This window comes from Pseudorasbora parva, chromosome 3, assembly GCF_024679245.1.
Source record: "Pseudorasbora parva isolate DD20220531a chromosome 3, ASM2467924v1, whole genome shotgun sequence".
In the NCBI taxonomy this organism is placed as follows: domain Eukaryota; kingdom Metazoa; phylum Chordata; class Actinopteri; order Cypriniformes; family Gobionidae; genus Pseudorasbora; species Pseudorasbora parva.
Window position 1 is genome coordinate 43,357,270 of NC_090174.1, and position 26,070 is coordinate 43,383,339.

The 26,070-nt window shown below is 37.2% G+C and overlaps 2 protein-coding genes across 3 annotated transcripts in view; both read right to left on the minus strand.

The window, feature by feature from the left end:
• trpm3 (transient receptor potential cation channel, subfamily M, member 3) overlaps nt 1-21,480 on the minus strand; it is a 198,815-nt gene extending 177,335 nt beyond the window's left edge. The window contains exons 1-2 of one of the 2 annotated variants that reach the window (XM_067439009.1): nt 21,340-21,480; nt 1,709-1,771 (exon numbers count right to left, since the gene is read on the minus strand). In XM_067439009.1, coding sequence (XP_067295110.1) covers nt 1,709-1,765 — 57 coding nt within the window. In that variant the 5' untranslated portion in view covers nt 1,766-1,771; nt 21,340-21,480. Of the gene's footprint in view, nt 1-1,708; nt 1,772-4,570; nt 4,631-21,339 lie in introns of those variants that run through there. The other variant, XM_067439010.1, reaches the window with a different exon arrangement.
• A 307-nt stretch (nt 21,481-21,787) lies between these two features.
• Nucleotides 21,788-26,070, minus strand: part of cemip2 (cell migration inducing hyaluronidase 2) — a 39,261-nt gene continuing 34,978 nt past the window's right edge. Inside the window, exons 22-24 of the mRNA XM_067439016.1 lie at nt 24,210-24,355; nt 23,476-23,582; nt 21,788-23,372 (exon numbers count right to left, since the gene is read on the minus strand). Coding sequence (XP_067295117.1) covers nt 23,164-23,372; nt 23,476-23,582; nt 24,210-24,355 — 462 coding nt within the window. The 3' untranslated portion in view covers nt 21,788-23,163. The remainder of the gene's footprint in view (nt 23,373-23,475; nt 23,583-24,209; nt 24,356-26,070) is intronic.

The window sequence follows — 26,070 nt, forward strand, 5'->3', positions numbered from 1 at the left end:
ACGGAGCAATGGAAGAAGGTGGCCTGGTCTCATGAATCATGTTTCTTTTACCTCAAGTGGATGGCTGGGTGCATCCCTTACCTGGGGAACACATGGCACCAGGATGCACTCTCGAAAAAAGGCAAGCTGACGGAGGAAGTGTGATGTGGGTTATGTTCTGCTGGGAAAACTTGGGTCCTGCCATCCATATGGATGTTACTTTGACACGTACCTAAGCATTGTTGCAGACCATGTACATCCTTTCATGTAAGCGGTATTCACTGGTGGCTGTGGTGATCTTTCAGAAGGATAATGCGCCCTGCCACAAAGCAAAAATGGTTCAGGAATGGTTTGAGGAGCACAATGAGTTTGAAATTCCCCAGATCTCAATCCAATCGAGCATCTTTGGGATGTGCTGAACAGGATGTCTGATTCACGGAGGACCTAGCTTGCACCTTACAGGACTTCAAGGACCTGAAGTGAAGTCGATGCCTAGACGGGTCAGGGCTGTTTTGGCAGTAAAAGTGAGACCAACACAGTATTAGGTAATAATTATATTACAACTCTGCACAGCCTCATGGAACAAGCTGATGTGATGTCTGCGTGAGCAGGGTGGTATGCGGTACATGGATGTATGAAAATACTTAAACTGATAGGCAGGTAGGACATCTTATCATTGCATTCGGAGCGAATGCAGTGATCAGAAGAAGAAAGAAATTTGTCCTGAGATTTCCACAGAAGAAATACATATTTTAATATTTAGGCTACTTCTATCATTGATTGCTATCAGGATGTGAAAAGAGTTTTAACCAGTATAACAAAAAGTGTTTATCAAAAACACTGCCTAGTGCCTACCCTACCTTTAATGTAATAATAATGCATTGCCAGTTATATAAATAGCCCTGTCAGCAGGCTATGTTTGACCCTATGAATCACCCGTAGAATCACACGTAGTTCAAACCAGGGTAGCCAGGTCTGTGGTTTTCACCTAAACCAAACATTATTTGTATTGCGCCTCCCATTCAATAATCACAAAAAGCTTTGTGCTTTGTTACCTCTGATAAAAGTCTCAGCTTTCAAATTATTTCAGTTTTATCAGGAAATTCAAACAATAAATGGCATTTTGGCACTGTGTGACAGACTCAGTGCAAGTGGCAGTGCAGATTGTGAATTTTTTCTTCCACTTGTATACAAGTTATAGCATAAAAAACATGCATGAACATCAAAAAGTATGCTGAAAGATACAGTACAACTTACAGAAGTATATCATGTCTCATGTAATCGTTCAATCGAAAGATGTCAATAAAACAGCTTGTGAACATGTTACTTATCATTGCATTTACCTCAGAAAAGTTGTCCAATGTATATATTTGTTAGTTATAAAAAAAATAGGAGCATATTTACTGTTAATTATATGTTTATGTTTGAATATTTTGCTATGAAGTCAAGCATTTATGAAAACGAATTAATGTGCAACTGGGTTGTGTTCGAACATTTTAGTTTTTATTTGAGTGTAATTATTATATCTGTATGTAAATAGCAGTTAAATTGAATAGTTTGGGCTTTGGTGTTTATTTACATTACAGTATTGTACCAAATGAGAGGGTTCCCTGTATAGTTTACTTTAAAGCATTAGTTGGGAGAGATTTTTTTTTTGTATTAAGAATATCAAACTGTCGGTATCGGCAGATATCATTTTGCAGTCTTGAAACTGTAACTGCAGTCTTACCTTCATTTCTGTGCAGAGAGGTTGCAAAACTCTCCTGGCTTGGACTTTTCTTGTCATGGAGTCCTGTTCAATGAGGAAAAGACAAAGCATTTACTTTCCATTTAATGAATAATGATTTATAATTATATTTATTTATCACTTATTTAAAATAATAATGTAGGGTTTTTCGAAAAACTGAATTTTCAGATCAGTAACTATGAACTTTGTTCTTTGTATTTTGAGTTCATGACTCCAAAGGATGTTTACCTGGAGTATAATCACTATATCGGTTTCAGTCAAATCCATAAATCTTACCAAAAAAAAAGTCTATAGCCTAAGAAAGACGGGCTTAATCCTGGTGACTAAGCAGCTAAATCATACATCATACAAGGCAGGGGCAAGCGTGTGAAGCTTAGTCTGTATTATTAAATGTGATAAGAAATAATGACTATTTTGCGGCTATAGAGCAATAAAAATCTGTTACCATCCATATCTGTCAGCATATGTGTGTGTGTGTAAGCCTGTAATGACATTGGAGGGACACATAAACGGAGGAAGCTATATTTAAAATGGTAAGATATTTAAATTTCATTTAATTTGCTCTAATGAAAAGTTTAATAACTAAATTATAATGGCAGAAATCTCTGGAGTATCTTGGGTTAACTGGAAGACATTAACTACTCATCTGATTAAATCACAGTGGCAATTTCTCAGGAGGCAGCAATAGGCTGTCATTTTAAAGAAACTGAAAAATCTGCTCAAGTAAAATATGAAGGAAAAAAAAGATGAGAAAGGTAGAGGGGGAGGAAAAAGTCCATCGTAAATAAACTATGTGCATCACATTATCAGAATAGTGTGTTTGTGTGATCGATTTTATGATAGTACAATTAGTGGGTGAAACCTTAGACAGTTTCAGCCTCAAACAGCACTCCCACGCACAAACAGTTTGCTCTCAGAACATCTTAAGCATATAGTAAAGAAAACTATGTCAGCACAGACTATATAAATCTGACGGGTTTTAGGCTACTATACTGCAAGTAAAGCTTACAGTAAATGTCCATTAGAAAAACCAAGCCACGTTTACAAGGTAACTGTTATACAATAAAATACAATAAGCACAACAAATCACTTAATTTTCCAGATTAATTAAATTAAAGATTTGAAAGAATTTTGTTTGAGACCTTGAGCAGCAAGATAAATATTGGTTCCAGATATATTTTTAAGGTAAATTTTTTTGCCATTCAAAATGTTGAAGTATTTTTTCCAAGTAGACAAAAGTGTCACACTGTGTGCATAACACTTAAATACAAAAACTCACAGCTCACAGTAGTTAAAGGTATTTAAAGGTTTACGATTTATGGTTGAAAATCAATACCCTTATAATAAAATAAATAGTATTTTTACATTGAGAACTGTTGTACTCTATTATCAAGATATAATATTCTCCTAAAAACAGTCTTTTCTTTGGGCAGAGAGCAGTTATCTGCCAGAATCAAAAGTCAAAAATCCTGCTACACAAGACACCTGTCATTAATTCTTATGTTCTCCTATCTTTCATATCTAGCTTATGCATTCTGTTGAGAGTGCTAATTTGTTATCTGTCAGGCCCCAAAACAAATGACAGAAAGGAACTGCACTGAAACAAAATGCTTGACGGAATTTATGTAATATATGCAGAGTCTTGTTCCCTACTAAAACTGATTATCATAGCAAAGTGTCTATTTTTCAAGCTTCATTACACATGGTTCACTCTCTTGGTCAAGATTAAAGAAGACTTCAGATTGCTCTACTAATTGGTTCTTGATTGTTGAATGATAAAAAGGTTGTGGATGCATTTTTTAGCAGTCTGGAGCCATCAATAATTCAAGCTCCACAACAACAAAGTCAGTAGGTGTGTGTGTGTGTGTGTGTGTGTGTGTGTGTGTGTGTGTGTGTGTGTGTGTGTGTGTGTGTGTGTGTGTGTGTGTGTGTGTGTGTGTGTGTGTGTGTGTGTGTGTGTGTAGGGATGTTTGCATAATCCTGATCCTGAGCAACAAAATATTTGTTTATATAGACATTTCAGATTTCTAGTCGCTATGCATTCTAATACAGCTTCCTTTATTAATATTTGTCTTGATAATCATTCTATTCCAGATCAGAATAAGCAGATTACTGTAGATGCAAGAAATCCAATATTCTCAAATGTCACAGCCTGCCTTAAAAAGTGAGTGGTTTTCTCTGATAATTCCCTAATTATCAATTCTAACTTATTACAAAACACTAGGGCATGAAAGTAAATGATCAAACTAATAAGGAAAGTGAGGCACAGTGACAGGCCAGATGTTTAACAATATAGCCTGCTGTGAAATCCTAATATATATGTAGGGTGAATTCAGGGTGACTGGGACACTGTTTCTAAGTCATCTCAATGGCAAAACGTGTCCCAATCACCCTGAATTCCCCATATATATATATATATATATATATATATATATATATATATATATATATATATATATATATATATATATATATATATACAATCACTGCTTTAATACAACTCTAAGTTACACAAACGAGTAGCACAAGAGATTTGTCCTTCTATAGCATATGGTAGAAAGCCTGCTCACTACAGTTTCCAACAGATGGTATATGAGTAACAGATATCATTAATTTACAATAGCACAAGTCAAACGCATAACACATTGACCGATTGGCCTCATTATTAATCAGCTTGAAATTCAATAGATGTAGCCATCTTTTCCAGACCAAACTGTAAAAACACTAAAGAAAACCAAAAACCACGATCATCTCTATCTGGTGATAGAGGTCAACAGCAGACATACACGTGCATGTGATGAAAAATAATGTTCGTTTTAAAAGAAAACAGTGTGTATCTCTTACCAGATTGATGATTCCTCTCCTAGTACTTTCTTTTTCCTCAAGGAGGTCTCTCTTGGTACCCTGTGAAGATTTAATGTTCAGAGTCTCAAGTAGGCGGTGAGGCCAAAAAAAGGCCAAAAGGCCCTGAATAAAAGTTTTTATGAACAAAAATGTAGCTTTGGTTCAAAATGCACAGGTGATAAAGCCTCTCAGTTGTTGACCTCATGACTCATTTGACAGCAATGGCTCTCCCTTGGGTCTCTTCCCTGCGTTCATGGCATCCAGCAGAATCAGGCATCCGTGAGCCTAGATCTCCCATATGATGTTCTTGTGTCCGAGTGTCAGAACCCCAACACAACTTTATGTCAATGGCGTTTGCAAAGTCCTTTAGCATCCATTTTAAGTTAAGCTTCACAAACTGATCTGTAATAGATGGCTCATTGGAAAAAAAGTGTCCGAACTTATAAGTGTCTACAGGGAGAGAGAAAGCGCATGAAGGAGCGAGTGTATGTGCTTTCGTTGCCCTGTCACCAACGCCTGACACACGTCATCAGGGGAGGCACCTGGGCCACAGACATCTGTTTGAGTCTCCCAACGAGACATGGGAGGTGTGAGACCAGAGGGTGGTAGGGGGGTCTGGGAAGCCGTGCGGGCCAAGGGTAAGTGAGGGGGGCTGGGGTAGCACTTCCTGTCTGCTTGCTCACAGATGCAGGTTGCTAGGTGAGGGAGCTATAAATGCTCTCTTATTGAGGGGCTAATGATGTCAAATAAAATAAAGCAAACAGTCGGTGGCTAACGAGGACTAATTTAGTGTGCTCTACGTAATGAATTAATGACGAGCACCCCACTGATAGAAATGTTGAGCGCAAGAAATGGCAGGAGACTGTGGACTCCACCGCTCAGTTCAGGGGGGCGCGAATCTACTGATTTCACTGGCAGTTCTGGTCTTCTTCATCTTTTCAGCCTTCCATTACTTTAATATATTTCTAGTTTAAAGTATTAGAAATAAAAGCTGAGAAGCTTTCAAGTCTGTCGTCGTAATGCCTCTCTCTCTTTCTCTCTCTCTGTCTCTCTAATTTTTCTCATTTTCATGGTTTGGATTGAGGTGGTCTGGTTTGATTTGGCTTGTCTCTGAGGTTGTCATGGCTAGAAGGATCCGGATGAGCAAAACACATTCGCTTCCATGCTGCTCCATCAAAGGGATCTCATGTAAGTGAGAGGAAAAAAGTCTGAAAGACTAGCATGAATATTTGATAGATAACCAAAAAAAAAAAAAAAAAATTATGATGATCAAATGTGCAGTCATGTATGGATTTACATAGTAATTATGAGCAAGTTTCATATGGAAAATGCTTAAGGCATAACTCTTAACAAAACGTTACAGGAATAGTTAACCTAAAAATACAAATTCTGTCATCAATTACTCACCATCATGTCATTCCATGTTGTATGAATTTCTTTCTTCCATAGAACACTAAAGTAAAGTTTTTGCTGACTTTTAATGCTGCCTTTTTCATAAAATAAAGCAGAGACCAGGGCCTGACAAAGGCCATATTAGCAAAAGCAAACCCACATAAAAGTAATCCATGCACTATGTATCAAAACTTGGGAAGTCATAGTTTTGAAATCAGCATGTCTTAAGCGACATGATGGTGAGTAAATTATGCCAGAAGTTTCCTTTTTAGGTGTACTACATCTTTAAAAACTAAAGTGTTAAAGAAAGTTATGATGTTATTGAAGTATTATACAGCAGTGAAATGAGTCTTTTAAAATGGCCCAGGGTCAAGCTGAATTCTCTTCTGTGCTTTTATTCTCTCAAATACAGTCCATCAAAAGGCAGGGCCATTTCTAAGAGGTTATTATGAGCAAAGAGTGCAACCAGCCATGGGCATGCTCTATAATAACCCTAATGTAATGAGTCAATTAGCAATGGTGGGGGAATGGTGCCAGAGCGAAAGTGAGTGACAGAGAAATAGAAGGGGAGTTGTGATTGGTCCCCCATGGGATGGTTTCATATTCTCATTTAAGTACCTAACCCAATCAGTACTATGAGTGTGGCTGTTTATATCCATCTAAAATCTTTAGCACAATCTGAGAGTTATGATGATACAGAGAAGTGGCCCCATATGTCTGGACCATCAGGTCTAAACAGACCATCAGCAATCCAAATAATCCTAAAAAGCTCCATGCAACAAGACACAGAGGTACACCAAGGTACATTGCATACATTACATGACTGCACAGTTGATCTTTAGAACCAAAACTGCTTGATACCTTTTTTTTAAATTACATCATGAATACTAAATATATACTAAATATAAGAGAGCCACCAATACTAAATTTATCAGCTGATACTGGTAGCCGATTATTTAGAATGATATCCGCAGATACCAATAGTTAGATTTTTCTCTTGGATAATTCTGCAAAATTTTCTACAAAAAAAAATCTGCAAACTACACTATATTGCTACACTATATTGCTATATTGCACAGGGCACAGAAGTTGTCAACTTTCTGCAGAGTCAATAGCTACAGACTTCCACACTTTGTGGGGTCTACAGATTAGCTCAAGAACAGTACGTAGAGAGCTTCATGGAATGGGTTTCCATGGCCGAGTAGCTGCATCCAAGTCTTACATCACCAAGTGCAATGTAGTGCGTTGAATGTAAGCATACCATCACTGGACTCTAGAGCAGTGGAGAGCAGTCTTCTCTGGAGTGACGAATCACGCTTCTCTGTCTGGCAATCCGATGGACGAGTTTGGCTTTGGCGGTTGCCAGGAGAACGGTACTTGCCTGACTGTATTGTGCCAAGTGTAAAGTTTGGTGGATTATGATGTGGGGTTGTTTTTTAGGGTTTGGGTTTGGTCTCTTATTTCCAGTGAAAGGAATTCTTAATTCTTCAGCATTAGTGGTGTGACGAGATCTTGTGCCACGAGATCTCGGGAGACTAAAATGTGACAAGATTTCTCGTCGAGGTGAAAAGCTGTCTCGTGTCATATTGTCATGACAGAGTGTGAAGGTAAAGTTAGATAACTAACTGTGTTTCGCCTATACTACGACCTAAAAGTATGTACTCTTTTTGTGAACATACCCTAACCTAGGGCTGGACAATAATTCAATATCAATATATATCGCGATATAATTTTTTTAATAACGGTGATATGATTTTTAAACACATTTCCGATATTTCGATATATTCATTACAGCATTCCTCACTGACTGACGTTCAGGGCGCAGCCGTCAGAAAGAACAGAACACGATTGGCTACTTGCGCGATGACGTACACCAGACATGCAGCCAGTGCTCAGCAGTAGTAGGCTGATAGATCCAACGCGGCAAGTTTTAGCTACAAAAAGAGTTTCCCTGACTAATACAAATGTGACTGGACGAGCTTCCACAAGTGAGGAGAAAGAAATATTTGATAAGAGAAGAAAGACTAACTTTCTTTAGTGGCGTGGAAGTGGTTCGGCTATCTACAGCACTATTCACACAGGATTAGTATTATAGGGAAGTCTGTGATTTAGAAATGACTCCCCAACATCTGAGTTTTGTGTGGCGCATTCGCACGGAATAAGCAAGCCTGTGATTTTACTTGAATTTACTGACTTCTCCCGGATATGATAGACTTCGTTATAGATATATAGCTGTATGAAATCATAAACAAGCATCGATATCGTTTTGATTATTTTACAGTAGCCTAATAAATAAACATAATTTTGTTCAGTTAGCGAACAGACGCCATGAACTGAGCTCAGACCAGCGGCAGGAGTCAGATTTAAATTATCACGAGTGAGAAGCTGACGATATACGGCAGAAGATTCAGTTTCAAATGCAAAAGTGGCTATTTAAACAAGCTTGTCATTGTACTGTACTGTTCTGTTCTGTTTTTCATTCAGAACAGTATTGGTGTTAATATTAAACACACCATTCAATCAGATTACTCCCAAATTGATACTCATTCTAAAGTGAAAGTATAATCCGTGTGGGCGCGGCTGCACGGGAATTCATAACGGTGCGCATTATGAATGCAGACTTTATTCTTCGTGAAAGATAAAGATAGAAATGCTCACAGGAAGAAAAAAAGCTTGCAAAAAATATATACGCTCCGCCTAATCCTGACCCATTCACAGAGATATTGATTCGCACGGGACTACTATTATCACAGGACCTCGGTGTTCGGTGAAATATGGTAGGTAATTTGCGGGGGAATTTTTACTTTACAAATTACAGACATGGCCGATTCGCACGGGATTAAGATCACAGACATTCACTGCAATTACTACAAATCACCAGAGGTCCCCAGATAATACTAGTCCCGTGCGAATGGGGCTTAAGATCTGATATTAAACTTCGGGTTTCAGTGTGCTGCAAAATGTGCCGGAGAGGTGCCGACTAGGGGTGTAACAATACATCGACATAGATGCATCAATCTAATGTCTAATAATACGATGCAAAGCGTGACAAATAATACATGTAGACTATTTGTGTAAGAGGCAAGTGGCACATTTGTTTTAATACTTTCCACATTTGCACACAATGTCATGTATTAACACCAACGCGTTCATTCTCGTTTAAATTACCTTTCAAAGCTTGTGAAAGACGGTCAGACATGGCTTCACGATAATGTATCATTTGCTCGTGTTTAAAGCCTTGCAAAAAGCAGCGTGCACTCATCTCAAACAGAGCACAAATAGGCCACTGAATTGAGTCTTCTTTTATTTATTTTTTGTGCATCAGTAGATAAAGGTCTATAGTTTTGCATAAAAGGAGAAAATAGCGCTATGAATCGTTCTTCACTGAAATTTAAAACTTAAAAGAAAATGCTCAATAAACTGCGTCTGCGAAGTGAGAGTCTTATGTTTATTTGACGGTGATTTTACATTTCTTGTTCGTATAAAGGCTAAATGCAAATAAAAGGTGAACATTCATTTATTTGTACCGTTTTTATTTCTAAAATATTATATAGTTTTATAGGAGGAGGTTTCATAGACTTGGCAAATTAATTTTTCAGAAGTTTGTAGGTACAGACATCCTTTGTGGCAGTTCTTCTAAAGCTTTTATATAGTTCATATCGATATCGAAATTATATCGTATTGACCGAAATTAAGAAATAGATCGTAATATAAATTTTGTCCAAATCGTCCAGCCCTACCCTAACCCTAACCCATTCTTTCGAGTGTGTTGCAGAAGAGTAGGCTACGCAAACTTTTGGACATACTACTTCGCCATCTTGAACAGACTCTTTGCGTGCATCCCATCACCGTTTAAATTGCCCTGTCAATCATCGTCAGTTAAAATCCACTGTATCAGAAAGAAATGTACTGTAGTAGCAAGTTTTTGATCTGCCATTTATGGGTCTTCAAATCAGAGACTCTCCTCATATTTTTGCAGTTTAAATACACTCCTGAACAAAATTTTAAGACCAGGGGATCCATTGCAAGTTTTACACATTTCGCACTTGTGGATCATAACCGGGTTGTAAGCGCTGATTCAAAATGCCAAAAGAAGAAACAGGAGCAAGAGACAAAAAAAAGAGTGTAGGCAATTTATTGAAAACTGCATTTAAACTCAAACAGGCCGTTCATCAGACATTAAATTTATCTTTCCTGTAGCCTACATGATAAAATACCTATGTGAAAAAAATACATTACAGCTTTAAATAAATTAATGATAATTCAATTAGATAATATTATTTATTTTTGTGAGTAAAATAGTTTCTTGCGGTGAAATTACAAATTATGCAGAATCGCAAATAAATTGGACATTTTGTTGATTTTGCTTTGTATTCAGCGATCGTGGAATCGCAAAACACTGGAGAGACTGTTTATTGGATTGTGTATTGAGCTAATTTTATTTATTAAGTATGCTGTTCAAATATGTTGTTTGGGTTGTTAGTACACCCTAGTTTGGTTGGCAATGTGATCCATGAAATCATGTGACTCCTTATCTTAAGTTCCAGCACAGAGTATTGTTAACTAGACACTGAGAAAGGTCACATAGGACTGAAACATTTGCCAGTTTTCATTAAAGCAGTGGTTTTATCTGCAGTTGGTGGTTCCCCTTGATTGTTAGAGTGTGCAGCCTTTTTTTAAGTGTTTTCCTAATTGAAGTTTTTGGTCTTCGCATCTCATCTGGACCATTTTTAAGGTGCGGTGAGCTCCTGGCTTTTCATTAGACAGAGTCGACATTTACACTACCCCACTAAGTGCCACCTCTGTGGGGGGAGGATGTTGCCATAGTAGCATACCCCTATGTCACTTTCTGAGTCATTTAATTATTAACAACCCCATGCCTGAACTGTGCAGGAATATCTTAGTCTGTTGCACCACAATGTGTGATAAACACAGTCTGGTGCAAACATAAACCAACACGGTTGGGCAAAATTCAGGTCATAGGAAGAGTCCGAGTTAAATTTTCCAAAATTTCAATTGAAGTTTTTCAAACTTCACATGATGCTCAATTCGAGACAAAATTTGACAATTCAAATGAAAATCTCCTTAGTCACATGTTAACTTTTTTCACAACAAGTTTTAAGAGAAAAATCATTAGAAATTTATGGGTATGTTTTTTTTCACCTGATCACGTCATGTGTTCTTAAGCCCAAAGTACACTTTGGTAAAGTAACTTTGTCTTGCAAAGTATACTTGTTTTGACTCGGTTGACATATGTAGAGTTTAAACCATTTATTGTCATGAGTTACAAGTAGGGATGCCACAATTCTCAATATAATATTGAACCGTTCGCCATTCATGTGCCTATGCATGGTTTTAAAGGTCCCATTCTTCGCGTGTTTTCGAAGCTTTGATTATGTGTACAGTGTGCAATATAACATGAGTTCATGTTTCGCGTGTAAAAAAACACAGTATTTTTCACACAATTGACTTATCTGTACAGCAGTTTCCTCTGTCCTAAAAACGGCCTGATGATTTTGTTGTTCTATGAAGTCCCTCCTTCAGAAATACGTAACGAGTTCTGATTGGGCCAGCGCTTCCCGTTTTGCGATTGGACAGCAGCTTAGCGCACTTTGCCCGGAAAGGTCCCGCTTCTTACCATAACGGGGAGATGCAAGCGCTGAATGGGCGCTCTTCTCCACGTGGGAGAGCAACTAAACCACGCCCCCTTTTTGCATGTTCTTGTGGGCGGAGGGTTAGTCAACAAACGGTTCTAGTGACGTCATTACATCCCTGCACTTCCTGCTGTAGTCCAAACCGGCCGTCCGCTGTAGGCTTTGAAAGGGAACTTCTGTTAAATAAAATATCTCGCTTGGCATTGAACTTTGAGCTTTATGATTTTACAGGTATTATTTATGCTCTAACAACAACATTACACACTAACTAAAGTTTGAAAGATGGAATTGCGAAGAACAGTACCTTTAACATGCGCTTTTCCGAGCGCGTGCACTAAATGCCTGTCAAACATGTGATTACTGGGCTTAGTAGTCTTACTGCATTAATACTGTCAAATACACACAAGGTTTAGATAAATACAGTCGGTTATGTCTTAAGTGAAAGTAAAATCAGCATGTGTCTTTATATTAGATGCACCCAGGTCTTAAATTGACAGCATTTGACAGCAATCTTTTAAAAGTAAGGTTTAAGTAAGGTTTTTTAATTCTTTTAAGTAAAATAAAGAAAGAGAATTGCAATAAAAATAGTCTTTTTTCTCCTTAACCTCTTGCTATTCCTGTCGCATAAGAATAGAGGAGCGACCTCTTATGATGACAAAATTGGGGCGTGCGTACTGTATACGCCAACCGTTGCAGTCTGTTAGTCATATAATGCATGTGAATGATAACACATGAGATTATGAGAACTACGATAGTAAAAAAAAAGCATGCATCCATATTAAACCCAGAGGCTTGTGATGACACACTTCCTATTTCCTTAAAATGTATTTTATTAACATCACATTTTAATCCTTTCGTGCATATGTTTAAAATATTGTAACTGACTTTCCAGAGTGAGTTTCTTATGATGACCGTTATTTTAGAACGTTGTCGTTTACCCTTATTGTTTCCATGGCGACGCGACATGCTTGTCACCTAACCACAGCCAAAATAACGCTGTATGACAGATGTATCGCTTTCATTAAATTTTTCTTTTTTTATTCAAAATATATACACCATATACCATGTCATCAACTATCTGATATTCCGATTCTCAAATACGTGCAAGTGAGTGTGTTTTGCCATTTAAAACCTTTAATGATCTTGATTTTGATCTAAAACGTGAGCTGGGCATCGCCATGTTTCTTTGCACAGCAGCAGTTCAGAATCCTGTCAGTGGGATTTACAGCATGTAACAGTTTCTCCCGAAATACATGTAAGTAGCCAGTGAACTAGGAGAAGATTAGAGTAAACTTCATAGTTTACAGCGGGTAAATTATATTTTAATGGATTGTTATTGCTGCTTCCATAGACACCAGTATGTATTTTACTAACTCTAGATGTAGTATTTTACTTGTACTTATTAGGGATGTCATGATACCAAAATTCCAGTAGTCAGTACTAGGGCTGAACGATATTCTGTTTTAACATCGACATCGCGATGTGCGCGTGTGCGATAGTCACATCGCCGGAACATGCGATGTGAAGGGTAGTAGCCCATGGTGTATTAAGAGAATGGTAGCACACAGTAAACACACATAGTTTGTTGCTGGAGTGACATGCACGTTCCTCATGCCTGCACAGTGATTGGTTCACTGTGCCGCTGCTCACCGCTCACGGCCAAACATTTACTGCTAAAATGCACGACGAAGAGGATCCGAAGAGGGGGAAAAAAAGGTTTGTACCAGAAATCATCTTTTTTAAGCTATTTTGGCTACATAAAGGAGGATGTTGAACAAAAAGAGGTACTTTGCATCACCACCAATTTGTCTGATCCCTTAAAACGGCACCACAAAGATCTTTACGATGAATACAAAGCAGAGCTCGACATTAACGCTTGTCCGGGACATGTGGGTGTTTTGAAGGGACAAGTGAAAGAGAATTTTACTTGACTGACGGACAAGAGCCTGATTAAAACAAAAAATAACTAGCGAATCACCAAAATGCAAGAATATTTGTGCATTAATTTAGTGTAAGTGGCGATCGATTGTGGATAATATATAATGAACTGATGATAACATGATCGCACTGTTGACGCTCATGCAGCCTCTCGAGGAGAAAACACAACACTAGAGCGTTTTCCTGAATACCATCACGACTGAAAATGATACTAATTTCATATAACAGTTCCATAAACAACTAATTAACATTCACTTAGTCACTTACATTTTAGATGCAATATTTAGTGTTGTTGTTCTATTTCAGCAGTGAAAATCGTTCACAGCAGACCCGTAACACGTCTTACTCCTAGCAACAAGTGTGAACGATTCAGCGTTTGAATGAATCGTTTGAATGAACGACTCAGTGACTCACTCATTAAGACGGTCACCTGCTGCCACCTACTGGAGGTTTCATTTCATGTTTGCACATACTTTCCAACATTTCTTTTTGTCACTTGTAATGAAGCTTGCTTAGTAGTGAAATTATTAATATCACAGAATGGTAATTATTGACTTTAGCCTGGATTGATGGCTCTCAATATCGCAATATATATCGTTGGGGGGAAAAATATCGCAATGTAATTTTTTTTCCAATATCGTGCAGCATTAGTCAGTACCAATACCATAAATATTTTACAGTTTTTATTTTACGTCACATGATTTAAGCAAGTGATGCTTTGCTAGGTTATATTGTTTCGAACAATGGTTTCAAATCATTTCAAAATTTTGTTTACCACTAGATGGTACTCTTTCCACGCCAAAAACAGAATTTTCTGTGTTCCCGTGTTTTTACTGTAACACACTAGGGGGCGCTGTTAAGCACCTTCTGAAAGAGTTTAGAATCTTCTGATCAAAACACACGTGAAGAAGACGCAGAAAAACAACCGATAGTAAGTATGCAGATGCATATGTAAAATAACGTCATCATCAGCATTAAGCATCATATAAATCAAAATGATAGAATGTAACTGAATAAAATGTAGACCTAGGACGAGCTACAGGACTGTGTAGGGGTGTGCGATATTGACAAAAATTATATCTCGATATTTTCTGGGATTTTCTCAATAACGATAATTAGACGATTTTTTGCTGAGCGCGTTATTGTTCTGGTATCTTCGTTCTAGTGATCAGCTGACTCCTAGTGTTTTTGATATTCTTCATATTCTGTGTGGTGGTCAGTTCACAGCAGTGACAGAAATCATCTTTTCCAAAAAGTTTTGGAAAAACGTAAATGTATTTTTTCCTTTTATGAGCATTTATATATATATAAACCTAATTATAATAATTTTATGAATTTAATCAAATTCAAGGGCTGTTACCAATCAAATTAAATAAGTATCAACAAAATTCATCTTCGCAATGAAGAGTAACACAGAAGCTGCATTTGAAGTAACATTTACACAGACTGTTTAATGAGCTTAGAGGTGACAAATAACCTGCAGTTATGCATAAATAATGTTTTGATGTTTTGAACACAATGTTGAATACTGATATTTGAAATTTTTTAAAACATTAAAAGATACTTTAAAACCGCCAGTAGGTGGCAGCAAGTCACTGTTAATAAGTGATTCAGCCGATTTATTTTAAACGACTGATTAATTCAGGAACGAATCATTTGACATTGGCCCTGTCCCAAATGACACCCTAAACCCTCATGGTCTTCTTCTGAGTCCGCACTTTCACGATGTAATGCCGCTTTGACTGCCGGGTAAAGTCCTCTGTGTAGCTCGCAAACTTGTGGGCTCAGCTAAAGTGCGCATAGAAAAAGTGCTGCAAAGGAAGCGATCACGAGCACACTTCTTTAAGCTTAAATGACTAATGGGACACCCTACGGTCTTGTGGACTTAACGGAAACACGCACACGCAATGGCCATTATAAGTCCACAAGACCGAAAGTGCAGATGAAGTGTACCATTTTGGACAGGGCCTCTCTTAATCTACCTTAGTCACTGAATCATTGATTCAACTGATTCGTTCAAAAAGCTGATTCATTCAGTAAGGAAACATCTGTTGCTCAGATACGTGTTTACAGTGCTGTAATTTTGTTTTGAACTATTCTCGTTGGCGATAAATGGGCATATGGGCAATATGATGACTAAAATGTAAGTCATTTAATATTAAATTCTCGTTTAGTAAACTTGTATCAAATAAATATCACATTTATGATATAAATATAGACTCATGCAGTGAAAGCGTGCACCCCCACTAGTCTAATGTTCAAGACTACATTACGTAGTGTATGCACACACATACTCTCTGGGTGTGTGTGAGGGATATACTCGATAATGTCAGATTGCACATCGTTAAAACAACAATTACAATATTATCGCAGACGATATATATCGCACACCCCTAGGATTGTGCAAGCATTAGGGGTGTTGATGGATCTGGATACAGTCTTTCACAATAAAACATGATTTTCTAATTTTTTGGTTCAAAATGTAGCTTTTTTTATTAAACTTACTCATTCAAGTGTTGATAAAACAAAGGAATACATAAAGCTAGAATATATTGCATGCTCATATATTTATAAATCTAAATATTCTATGGGCTATTACATTTTTGTGAAAAATGTCAAAAACCCTGGCGGTGGCTGCAAACTTTTTTGAACGCTGGTGGGGAAAGAGTTAAAGAGCCCCTGTGGTGAAATTTGCAAATTGTAATTGTTGTTTGTATTTTATTTCCATTTAATTTTAAATAGAACTATTCACTTTGCATCTTGTTGACCAATCAATTTGAATTTCAAGATATAGGCACTACACCAGTGGTGGGGTGTTGCACGAAATACCTAACCACTAAATTTAAACAGATACACTACTCAGAAAACCTTCAAAGAAAGAATGAAGTCAGAGAATGAACACCACTAAATAATTAGTGATTTTTGTCTTGGCCTTTTTCTTTTCTTTTTGCCCAGGAGTGTAATCTGGTTCAACTCTGCACAATCCTGACATTCACCGTACATACACGTGTTTATGGATAATAATCTTTCAGCCCATCTAATCACTGCCAATTACCTCTCGAATACAGGGCCATAACCACCATAGACATCGAGGGCTACAACTTCCTAACAAGACCATTAGCAATACTCTGGGCCGTACCCACCATTGAGGTCCCCGAGTTCCAGACCTCTGTAATTTTTCGAAGTGTATGTTATAAATGTTGTGAAATAATTGCCTAATAATAACTCTACTGTGGTTCTGCAATGTTATTGGACATCGTCATGATAACTGACCTTCTCATCTGAGCTGCTTCAGTGGTCTGTCACCTCTCGTCAATGTCAAAATGTTCGAGATGACCAATCAAATCAAAGTAGACTGGCTTTATGTCCACAGAAGTTGCGAGCCAACTGCAAATTCCAGACGGACACATCACGACACGCTTCAGTTACAGGTCATAAAATGCGAGATAAGATGCAAGTAGCTAAACTAAACAGCTGTTTTTAAGTTTTAAATTACCTACAGAAAAAAATACATTTGCAAAGACTGAATCAATCTAAGCACAGCTTTGGGAAGGGAAGATATACAGGTGAAGACTGAGAGAAGAATAAAGAGAGGGTGATGGAGATTAGAGAGGGGAAGAGCAGGTAGGCCTATTACATACTGTTATTTAGGATGAGATATTCATTTAATCCCTATTGTATCCCTTGTTAATGTTCTTTGCTAATTACAGTATAAAAAAAACTATAAGCTCAATTTAACAACACGAGCAGCTAATAAATATAAAGGAGACTGTCTTTATGAGTGAGCAATTGCACTGATTAGTCCAAAAACATAGATTCATTAATAGGAAAAAAAAAGGTGCTAAAATCTTTGATGCTTATAAATTGACCTATCAGTAAGCCCCTACCCTCGATCGCAGATGAGCCAATAGCAGTTGAGCATCAGTTGCACGGGCACCGGAACTCGGACATCTTTAGGTTTCAGCTCCATAGAGATACATTGGAAAATCTGATGCTCTCATCGGTTTGATGATGTTTATGCTACAAAAATGGTAAAACGATGTTCCTGGGGTACTGTAACACTCATTCCATGTATCCTGAGAGGATTTTTTTGGTTGTCATACTTGGTTGTTACGATTAAAGTTAGTGATAGGTAACTAACTGATCTGCAAAACAACTCCGATAAACTGCGTGCAAGCTCTCCCTTTCACAACCTGTATACTATAATACCCATCGAAACAGGAGTCCCTCAATTATAGTAAGACAGATAATTTAGACCTTAAACATATTTAAACTCGCAGAAATATCAAAAATGTTTACAAAAACAAACTAAACGGTAAAGAAGAATATGAGGAGAAGCCTCATTACGATCGCAGATGATAGCTAACATCCAGGATCAACACTGTTCATATACATTAATTTACATGTAACCATCTTCATATGGAGAGATGCACTGAAATATAGACTATCGTTTCTGTGTTTTTGATCTTACACCGTTACATGACGTAAGAAACAGATCTACCAGTTATAAACTAAACCCACGAAAAGGCACATGGTCTGCATATGTTTGTTTATTGTTAGTTGTATTTTAGTGGTTTTGTGTAATTTGCTGTCTATGTTATTTATAATGCAACGGAGAGAGAGAGTTTGTTAATGAGACGTTAATGCACAGGCTTTGTTTGTTCAGCTCTTACGGTGATTTTTACGGTCATCATTCAGATGGGGAATACGCTGCATTTTGTGCCCACATCTTGGGATGAGGTTTTTTACACTGACAGCTGCCATTGTAAGACATAGCAAATCCGTTTGTTTGTCTGAATTAGCAACAGTAAGTAACTAATGGGGGCAGGGCTTACCGATAGGTCAATTGCTTATTTGCCTTTAGACATAGAAGGATTGCTTAGGCATTTTACTGAAATGTAACATCTATGCAAAGCACTCTTTGAAACATTTCTCATTTAAATACACTGTGATGAAAATCAAGTTTACGTCTATGTGGTGTTTGTAATAGGCTTTCAGACAAACCATGTGTAAATTTAAGTCAAAAGCATTGCTGAGTATTTTCGCCTTAAAACAAAAAAAAGGTTTGAAATTGCTGGTGTTTCTGACGTCACAAACTATTTCGTAACCAATCATGTCAACGTGCTTTAGCATATCATCATTACTAAGCTGCAAAGCAAGGGAGTCTCAATAGAACCAAGATTATCCTGGTATATTTTTCTGTTGATATGAAAAATAATGTACATTTATAGCCTAGAAATCTGGACGCATCCTAGCAGCAGCAAATCTAATCTGCCGCGAGTGTAGTCTAGCAACTCTAAATACACTTCTGAGCTGTAAAAACCAAACTCTGGTCAGGCCAATCACATCGTGTATAGAGTCGGTGGGGCGCTTAAAATAATGACGGCAGAGTTGCGGAGGCTGTGTGCTACTTGAAAACAAAGAAGCTGGCAAACGGCGGTCTTTCGAATCTGCTATGGCCGCAACTCTGGAAGACTTAAGCTTTTCTTTGACAAAAGAACAAAGAACGCTAATGAAATCATTCTTAAAGGTAGGGTAGGTAAGAATGATCTCAAACATTTTTGTCTAAATTTGTTTAAACTTTCTTTATATGGCAATACATCATTAAAATGTAAGTACTCTGAAAAAGAGAGTATAAAAATCAAGTGACTCTAGACTTTTTAATCTGCAATAAACACCGCTCATTATTTTCGTTCTGGACTAAACAAATGATTGGCTTGGGCGACTGTCACTCTCTCTCGCTACCATGGCTACCACCGCTTTACCTACAGGTTCTGCCCACACATGCACGAACCCCTGGGAAGAGCAAAGCATTCAAAATGCACGTTGCCAGGTTTTGCAGTCAGCGAAGGCAAACAATGCAAAAAAAAAAGGAAGACAGTAGGCCTACATGTAAAGGCAATGCACAAGAAGTCTTTGGATAAAAGAGTAAATATCAACATGGCTTTCCAACGATGTTGAGAACTGAGGGACCTAAAGGGGCTGAAAAACGACTCATTGCTGGCTGTATTTCTGCTTGACAGGTAATCTTTCATTTGATTATAAATTTTTTGGTTTATGTTTTCATGAAGCATGTATCACTAGCACATGTAGCTGCCTAATATAGCATAACATTCCTTAGCATAAAGTTACAATATTATACACTTAGCCATTAGTAGAGATGATAAATACTCAATATGCTTAGCTCAAGTTGATCGCTGTCGTGTTGAATTTCGCAAAATGTAACTTTAGATAACAAATGCATTTTTAAAAACACCGCATCCAGGAACTTTTTTTTAGAACTAAGTTAGCTTTAGCTACTAATCAACAATGCTTTCATCATGGAAACTCTTACATGCAAAACACAGTATATGTTATGAATCTTACATGAAATTCATCTTCGTTACAGTATAACTGATGTTATTGGGGGAAAAAATTATCAATGCTACCTGTTTTTAGCTTTGCCTTATAACTATAACTAGCTCGTTACCGAATTAAACAATAATGTATTTTAAACTTTACCAGTATCGGTATTCTAGCTTGATATAGTGAGCACTAAAAGACATCTTATTTGTTTATATTCATACTGATAAAGTTAGATGTTTTATTACATGTGATTCTGACATGATGTCACTACATTGATGGCACTCAATTCATCTCAGGTAAATAATGCGTCTTCCAGCTGAGCGGCCGGTGAGGCGCGTTCATGTATTTTGGGAGCGTGGCTTTGGAAAGAGCCCAGAAGGGAGAAGGTGGAGTGAATGGAAATAATGAGCTATCTTTAAAACATGAGAGGTCGTGAGAGGTCTACAGATACTCAAATTTTATACTTTCTTTTTTAGAGTACTTACATTTTAAATATGTATTGATATATAAATAACGTTTAAACAAATTTGGAAAAAAGTTTTTTAACCAATTCTTACCTACCCTACCTTTAAGTAGGTAAGACCCGTTCAGATTTTTTGCAGACTGGATACGGGGAAAGTTTAATCTATCAACTAGCTCCGCTTCACATTGTTCTGGTTGGTTGTAGCGCTATCCAATTGCAATATTTTAATATGTCATTTTGGTTATCAAATAGGAATTTTAAGGGATAAAATTGACTACAGGAGGACTTTAAGGCCATTCCTGTTTGGAATATGTGATTTTGTAATGTCAAGAACAAGCATATAAAACAAGCATTTTCATTTTGTGTTGTGGATCATTCATTTCATAATTTAACCAATTATCTGCTTAAAACATTATTCATGCTTCTGTCCACTGACATGCTTTTGGAGCTATCCTCTTTTTGGTCTTTAAACACCTTAAAATGCACGTGTAAATCAGAAAAATCAAAATTTTCTCACTGTGGCAAGATAAGTTAGCTGTTGTTAGCCTAACGGTTTCAGACTTTGATGAAACTGACAGATCTTCGCTGGTAATACGGTTCACTGGTAGCATTTGAGCAGGACAGGAGTGAGCGTATTTTTCTGGTTCTGTCGGCGGCCCCACCGCCAGCCCAATGTGCCGAGTTCTGTGAGAACACCGCGAACTGCTAGGCTAGCTAACTGCGTGACAGAAGCGAATCATGACGACATTACCGCGGATGATAGATTTTGGCGGGAATATTTACAAAGGGCCAGATTCGTATGTCTGACGAAAAACATGACGGTTAATATTTATGTGATGTAATATAATATTTATGCCATAACAAACATTTCTGTATAAAGTCAGACTCATTTTACACTTTTCATGCAACATAATCGTTCAGAAGAAAGACTATTGAGCTATGAAATGTTATGTTGTGTGTGTGTGTTTAAATCCTACATGATGGCCATGATGAGATCTCACTTCTGAATGTCCGAGAGGAGTCTAGTGGTTCACTTCGTATTTGCACGCTTGAATCCTGTTCTGTTCCTGTTATGGGACCATGCAAACTCGATGACCTCCTGGATCATGACAGTCGTCAATTAACCGGGGAGACAGACACTGGTGGTAATCCGTGATTTAAAATATATCTGTAAAGCAACTCTGCCCCCGAGTGGTCACTTGAGTGCCTACAATGTTACGCCGCGTTTTCGGTAGCTTATAAAAAATGTATTCTGTTGTGTTTTTGTTTTTAGCTTCCTTGATGTACACAGAGCAGGTTTATAGATGTTCTTTTTTTTTTTTTTTTTTTTTTTTTTTTTTTTTATAAGCCAGAAATGACAAGCTGCCTCTCGCAATTAAAAAAAAAAAATCAATAGATTGGAGACGGCTGGATTACAAATCCGAGTTTTATAAACGTATTTTATCTGAATAAAAAATAATCAAATTACAGCACAAAAGCATAGCTAATTTTAAAAAAACAAAACAAAAAAAGCACATTTCACAAATAAAAAGCCAACAACAAACATACTTGGGAAAAACTTTTTGCAGCTTCAAAAAACTGTTTACAAAACTACTATCTCGGTTTCAAATGACCAAAAAAAAACAACTCTTTGTACAGTGGTTAACAAGTAGCCTAAATAATTTAACTCAAAACATCACATTCCGACAATTCAGGCTTCCATTTAAAAAATAATGACAATACATTTCATATGGGATGTTACATCTCTCAAGCTAAGCGATGGCACTACAAAGGTATTATAACTGAAAATGAACATTATTTTAAAGAGACAGCTCCCTCAAAAATGAAAATATTTATCATTTACTTATCCTCATGTTGTTCCAAACATACATTACTTTCTCTATTACTTCTTCTGAACACAAAAAGAGACGAGAGAGCCTCAGTGACCATCACTTTAATAGATTTTTCTCTCTCTCCATTAACAGAAATAAAACAGTGGGCCTACCCGCTTCTGTCTCCTTTTAAGTTCCACTTAGAAATACAGGTTTGGAACAAAAGTAGGGCCTAAATAAATGATAACAGAATGTTAATTTTTTTTTAAGTTTAGGTTCTGTTAATATGTGTCATAAAAAAATATTTTGGTGTGATCTCCTGTGAAAAATGGCAAGTGACCTGATAGCGAGCAAAACTTAAGTGATTAACTGGTTAAACACTGTTTCTACATACACATATCTAACACTAGACACTGGTTTATTGTTTTGTGAATGATATTTTAGCTGTAGTTAATGTTTCATGTTAAATGATGAAACATGAATGCTGTCTAATATTAAGTGTGAACATATACTGTAGACCCATTGGTGTGTGAGCAGCAGTAAAAACCAGAATGGCACAATTAAATAATGACATGTCCCATTAATTTAAGATGAATAAATAACAGAAAAGGAAAGTCTGAGTGTCATTTACACCAGCAGATGTTTGGAAGAAGGAGAGGCATTGTGCTGTACTTCTGCAAAGGTGATGCTGAAATGTAAAACCATCCTTCAGCATTTCTGATGTACTTCTAGCTTGTCCTGCCATTTGTTATCCAGTTCGGAATAAAGATGTTTGGTGTGTATTAAAAAAGTGCATCACTTTGTGCTGTAACATTTATGACAAAACAAAACCACACAGGACAAAATGACAGACAAACCGACAAATACATTCACTCACTTAATAAAATACCTGTTTAAAGTCCATTAACACTTGTCTTTGCCAAAATAAATTACGTTCATAAGTTCACATTCATTCGCTGGTTGTGTTGTTTATTCACATCTAGTAAAGGCTCACTTTTGGCTAAGAGATTTTTTCAGGAGTTCAAGATCCATCCGTGTGGGAGGGACTTTTTGTGGTGGACAAGAATACTCCTCTAGGGACAGGGGAATGAACCTCTCCAGTAATCCCAGCACCTTGGTGCCTTGACAGGCCAACAGAGCAGACCATGGCTGTGGTGAAGAACCTCCCTGACCGAGGAACCCAAAGAAAGCAATGGCGTCTGTAAAGAGATGTCAAAGGAATCAGCAAACCAGGAGTAAACCTTGACCAGGAAAAACTGAATTTGACTTGTGTTTTCTTTTTATGTTGAAGAAACACCTTACCTTTCTCCTGAAGATCTGCCGTTTTAGTAGACCCCAAAGGGACCAGATATTGTGCAGCACCAGAAATGTCAGCAGGCTGACCTCTTGTGGCAAGAAGAACTATCGACCTACACAGAACCATAATGATTTAGTCTTAAGAGTGAAATACGGAAATCCCTCACTTTAACAAAAGAAAATAAAAGGTTCATAATAACAAAATCCAAAACAGTGAACATACACTACTGTTCATAAGACGTTTCTGAAAGAAGCCTCTTATTCTCACCACGGGTGATTAAAAATACAGCTGCAACATTTATTTCATCAATAATTATTATAGTCAATATAGTAGCCTTGTGAGTATTACATATTGAAATAAAATTTAAATGTTTTATTTGAATATATTTTCGAAGGTAATTTATTCCTATGATAGAATAATTACTGCTGATTTAGGGCTCAAGAACCATTCACTATTATTATTAATTTTGAAACAACTTGTGCAAAATAATAGCAGTATTTTGAAATAGGGATATTTTGTAAGAATAATTTTTTTTATCTACATAAATATAAATACCTTTATCATTTTAGATCTTTTTAAATTATGTCTCTGCGGAATAAAAGTATTCATTCCATTCAAGAAAAAAAAACTATTTCAATAAACACTTTAAGCCACCTTTCAAACTCTTCCTCCTCTGCCAACACCTTTTAACCTCCAGACGGGCAGTGTCAAACCCAAAACCGCAACTTTTACCCCTCACCTCTTCATAATTCCAGTTTTAAAATACTGTTCCATTTTAGAGTCCAGCGTCGAAAACAATAAGCTCTTTGTGACTTTTCCAGAGCATGCATCCACAGTTACTATGAGGAACCCAGACTGGTTGAGGTCAAACCTCTCTGCATTTACCTATAAGACAGGAAAACAAGGAGACAGGTCAGTTTCCTGTTTCCTCAAAACAGTTGTACATGTTAACAACCTCCATTTCTTAATGCAGCCACAAAAGTACATGCAAGTAAAATGAAAGAAATACATATTCTAATTTCTCTCTCTCTCTCTGTATATATTTTACACACATATACATATTATATATATATATATATATATATATATATATATATATATATATATATATATAATATACACACACACACATAATATATTGTGAGTGTGTGTGTGTTTGTAAAATCATTACATATATTCTCATATACATAAACTAAAATGCATTTTCATGACTGCAAAGCTAATTAAAATACCTGAAAAATGGCCATAACCAATTATAAAGACTTAACATTTTACTTGCTTTCATTATAATATGGTACTTGCGATAACACTAGACATCCTGGTATATTTTTTTGTAGTTTAAAGTGATTATATGATTAAGTGATTATAACTTAATTTGATTTAAATTTAAAGTATATAAGTTAACACAACCTTTAACAGCCTTAAAATATTAAAACTACAATAAAAGGACATGATCTATATACACTCCTGAACAAAATCTTAAGACCAGGGTATTCATTGCAAGTTTTACACATTTCGCACTTGTGGATCATAACTGGCTTGTAAGTGCTGCTTCAAAATGCCAAAAGAAGAAACAGGAGCAAGAGACAAAAGAGAGTAGGCAATTTATTGAAAACTGCATTTAAACTCAAACAGGCCGTTCATCAGCTGATCAAAAGTTTAAGACCATAGCCCAAAAATAAACGCACAACACCACTAAAAGTGTCAAAAAAGGACTCAGTAGTGAGTAGCCCCACCGTTCTTGTAGATCACTTCAAAAACTCGTTTCGGCATGCTTGATGCGACTGTTTCCAGGAGGCTGGTGTGAACGTTGCTCCATGTGGTGAAGATGGCTTCACGAAGGGCATCCACGGTCTGGAACTGACCTCCATTTTTGTAAACTTCCCTTGCCATCCATCCCCAAATGTTCTCAATGGGATTTAGATCAGGGGAACACACAGGATGGTCCAAAAGAGCAACGTTATTCTCCTGGAAGAAGTCCTTCATCAGACGGGCTTTGTGAATTGCAGCGTTGTCCTGCTGAAAGACCCAATCATTACCGCACAGACGGGGCCCTCGGTCAAGAGGGATGCCCACTGCAACAGATCCACATAGCCAGTCGCCGTTTGACGCCCCTGCACAACCTGAAGCTCCATTTTCCCATTGAAGGAAAAAGCACCCCAGATCATGCTGAAGCCTCCTCCACTGTGCCGCGTAGAAAACATCTCAGGTGGGATCTTCTTGTCATGCCAGTAACGTTGGAAGCCATCAGGACCGTCCAGGTTACATTTTTTCTCGTCAGAGAATAAAACTTTCTTCCACTTTTCAATGTCCCATGTTTGGTGCTCCCTTGCAAATTCTAAACGGACAAGTTTGTGTCGTGGGAGGAGACGTGGCCTTTGAAGACGTTTTTTGTTCTTGAAGCCCTTCTCTAGCAGATGAAGTCTTATAGTTATTGGGCTTCAGTCAGCATCAGTAAGGGCCTTAATTTGGGTTGAGGATCGACCTGTGTCTTCACGGACAACCCGTCGGATCCTGCGGCTCAGTGCAGGTGAAATCTTTTTGGTCTACCACTTGACTTTTTTGTCCCATAACTCAGGATTTAAAAAAAAATGTAAAAT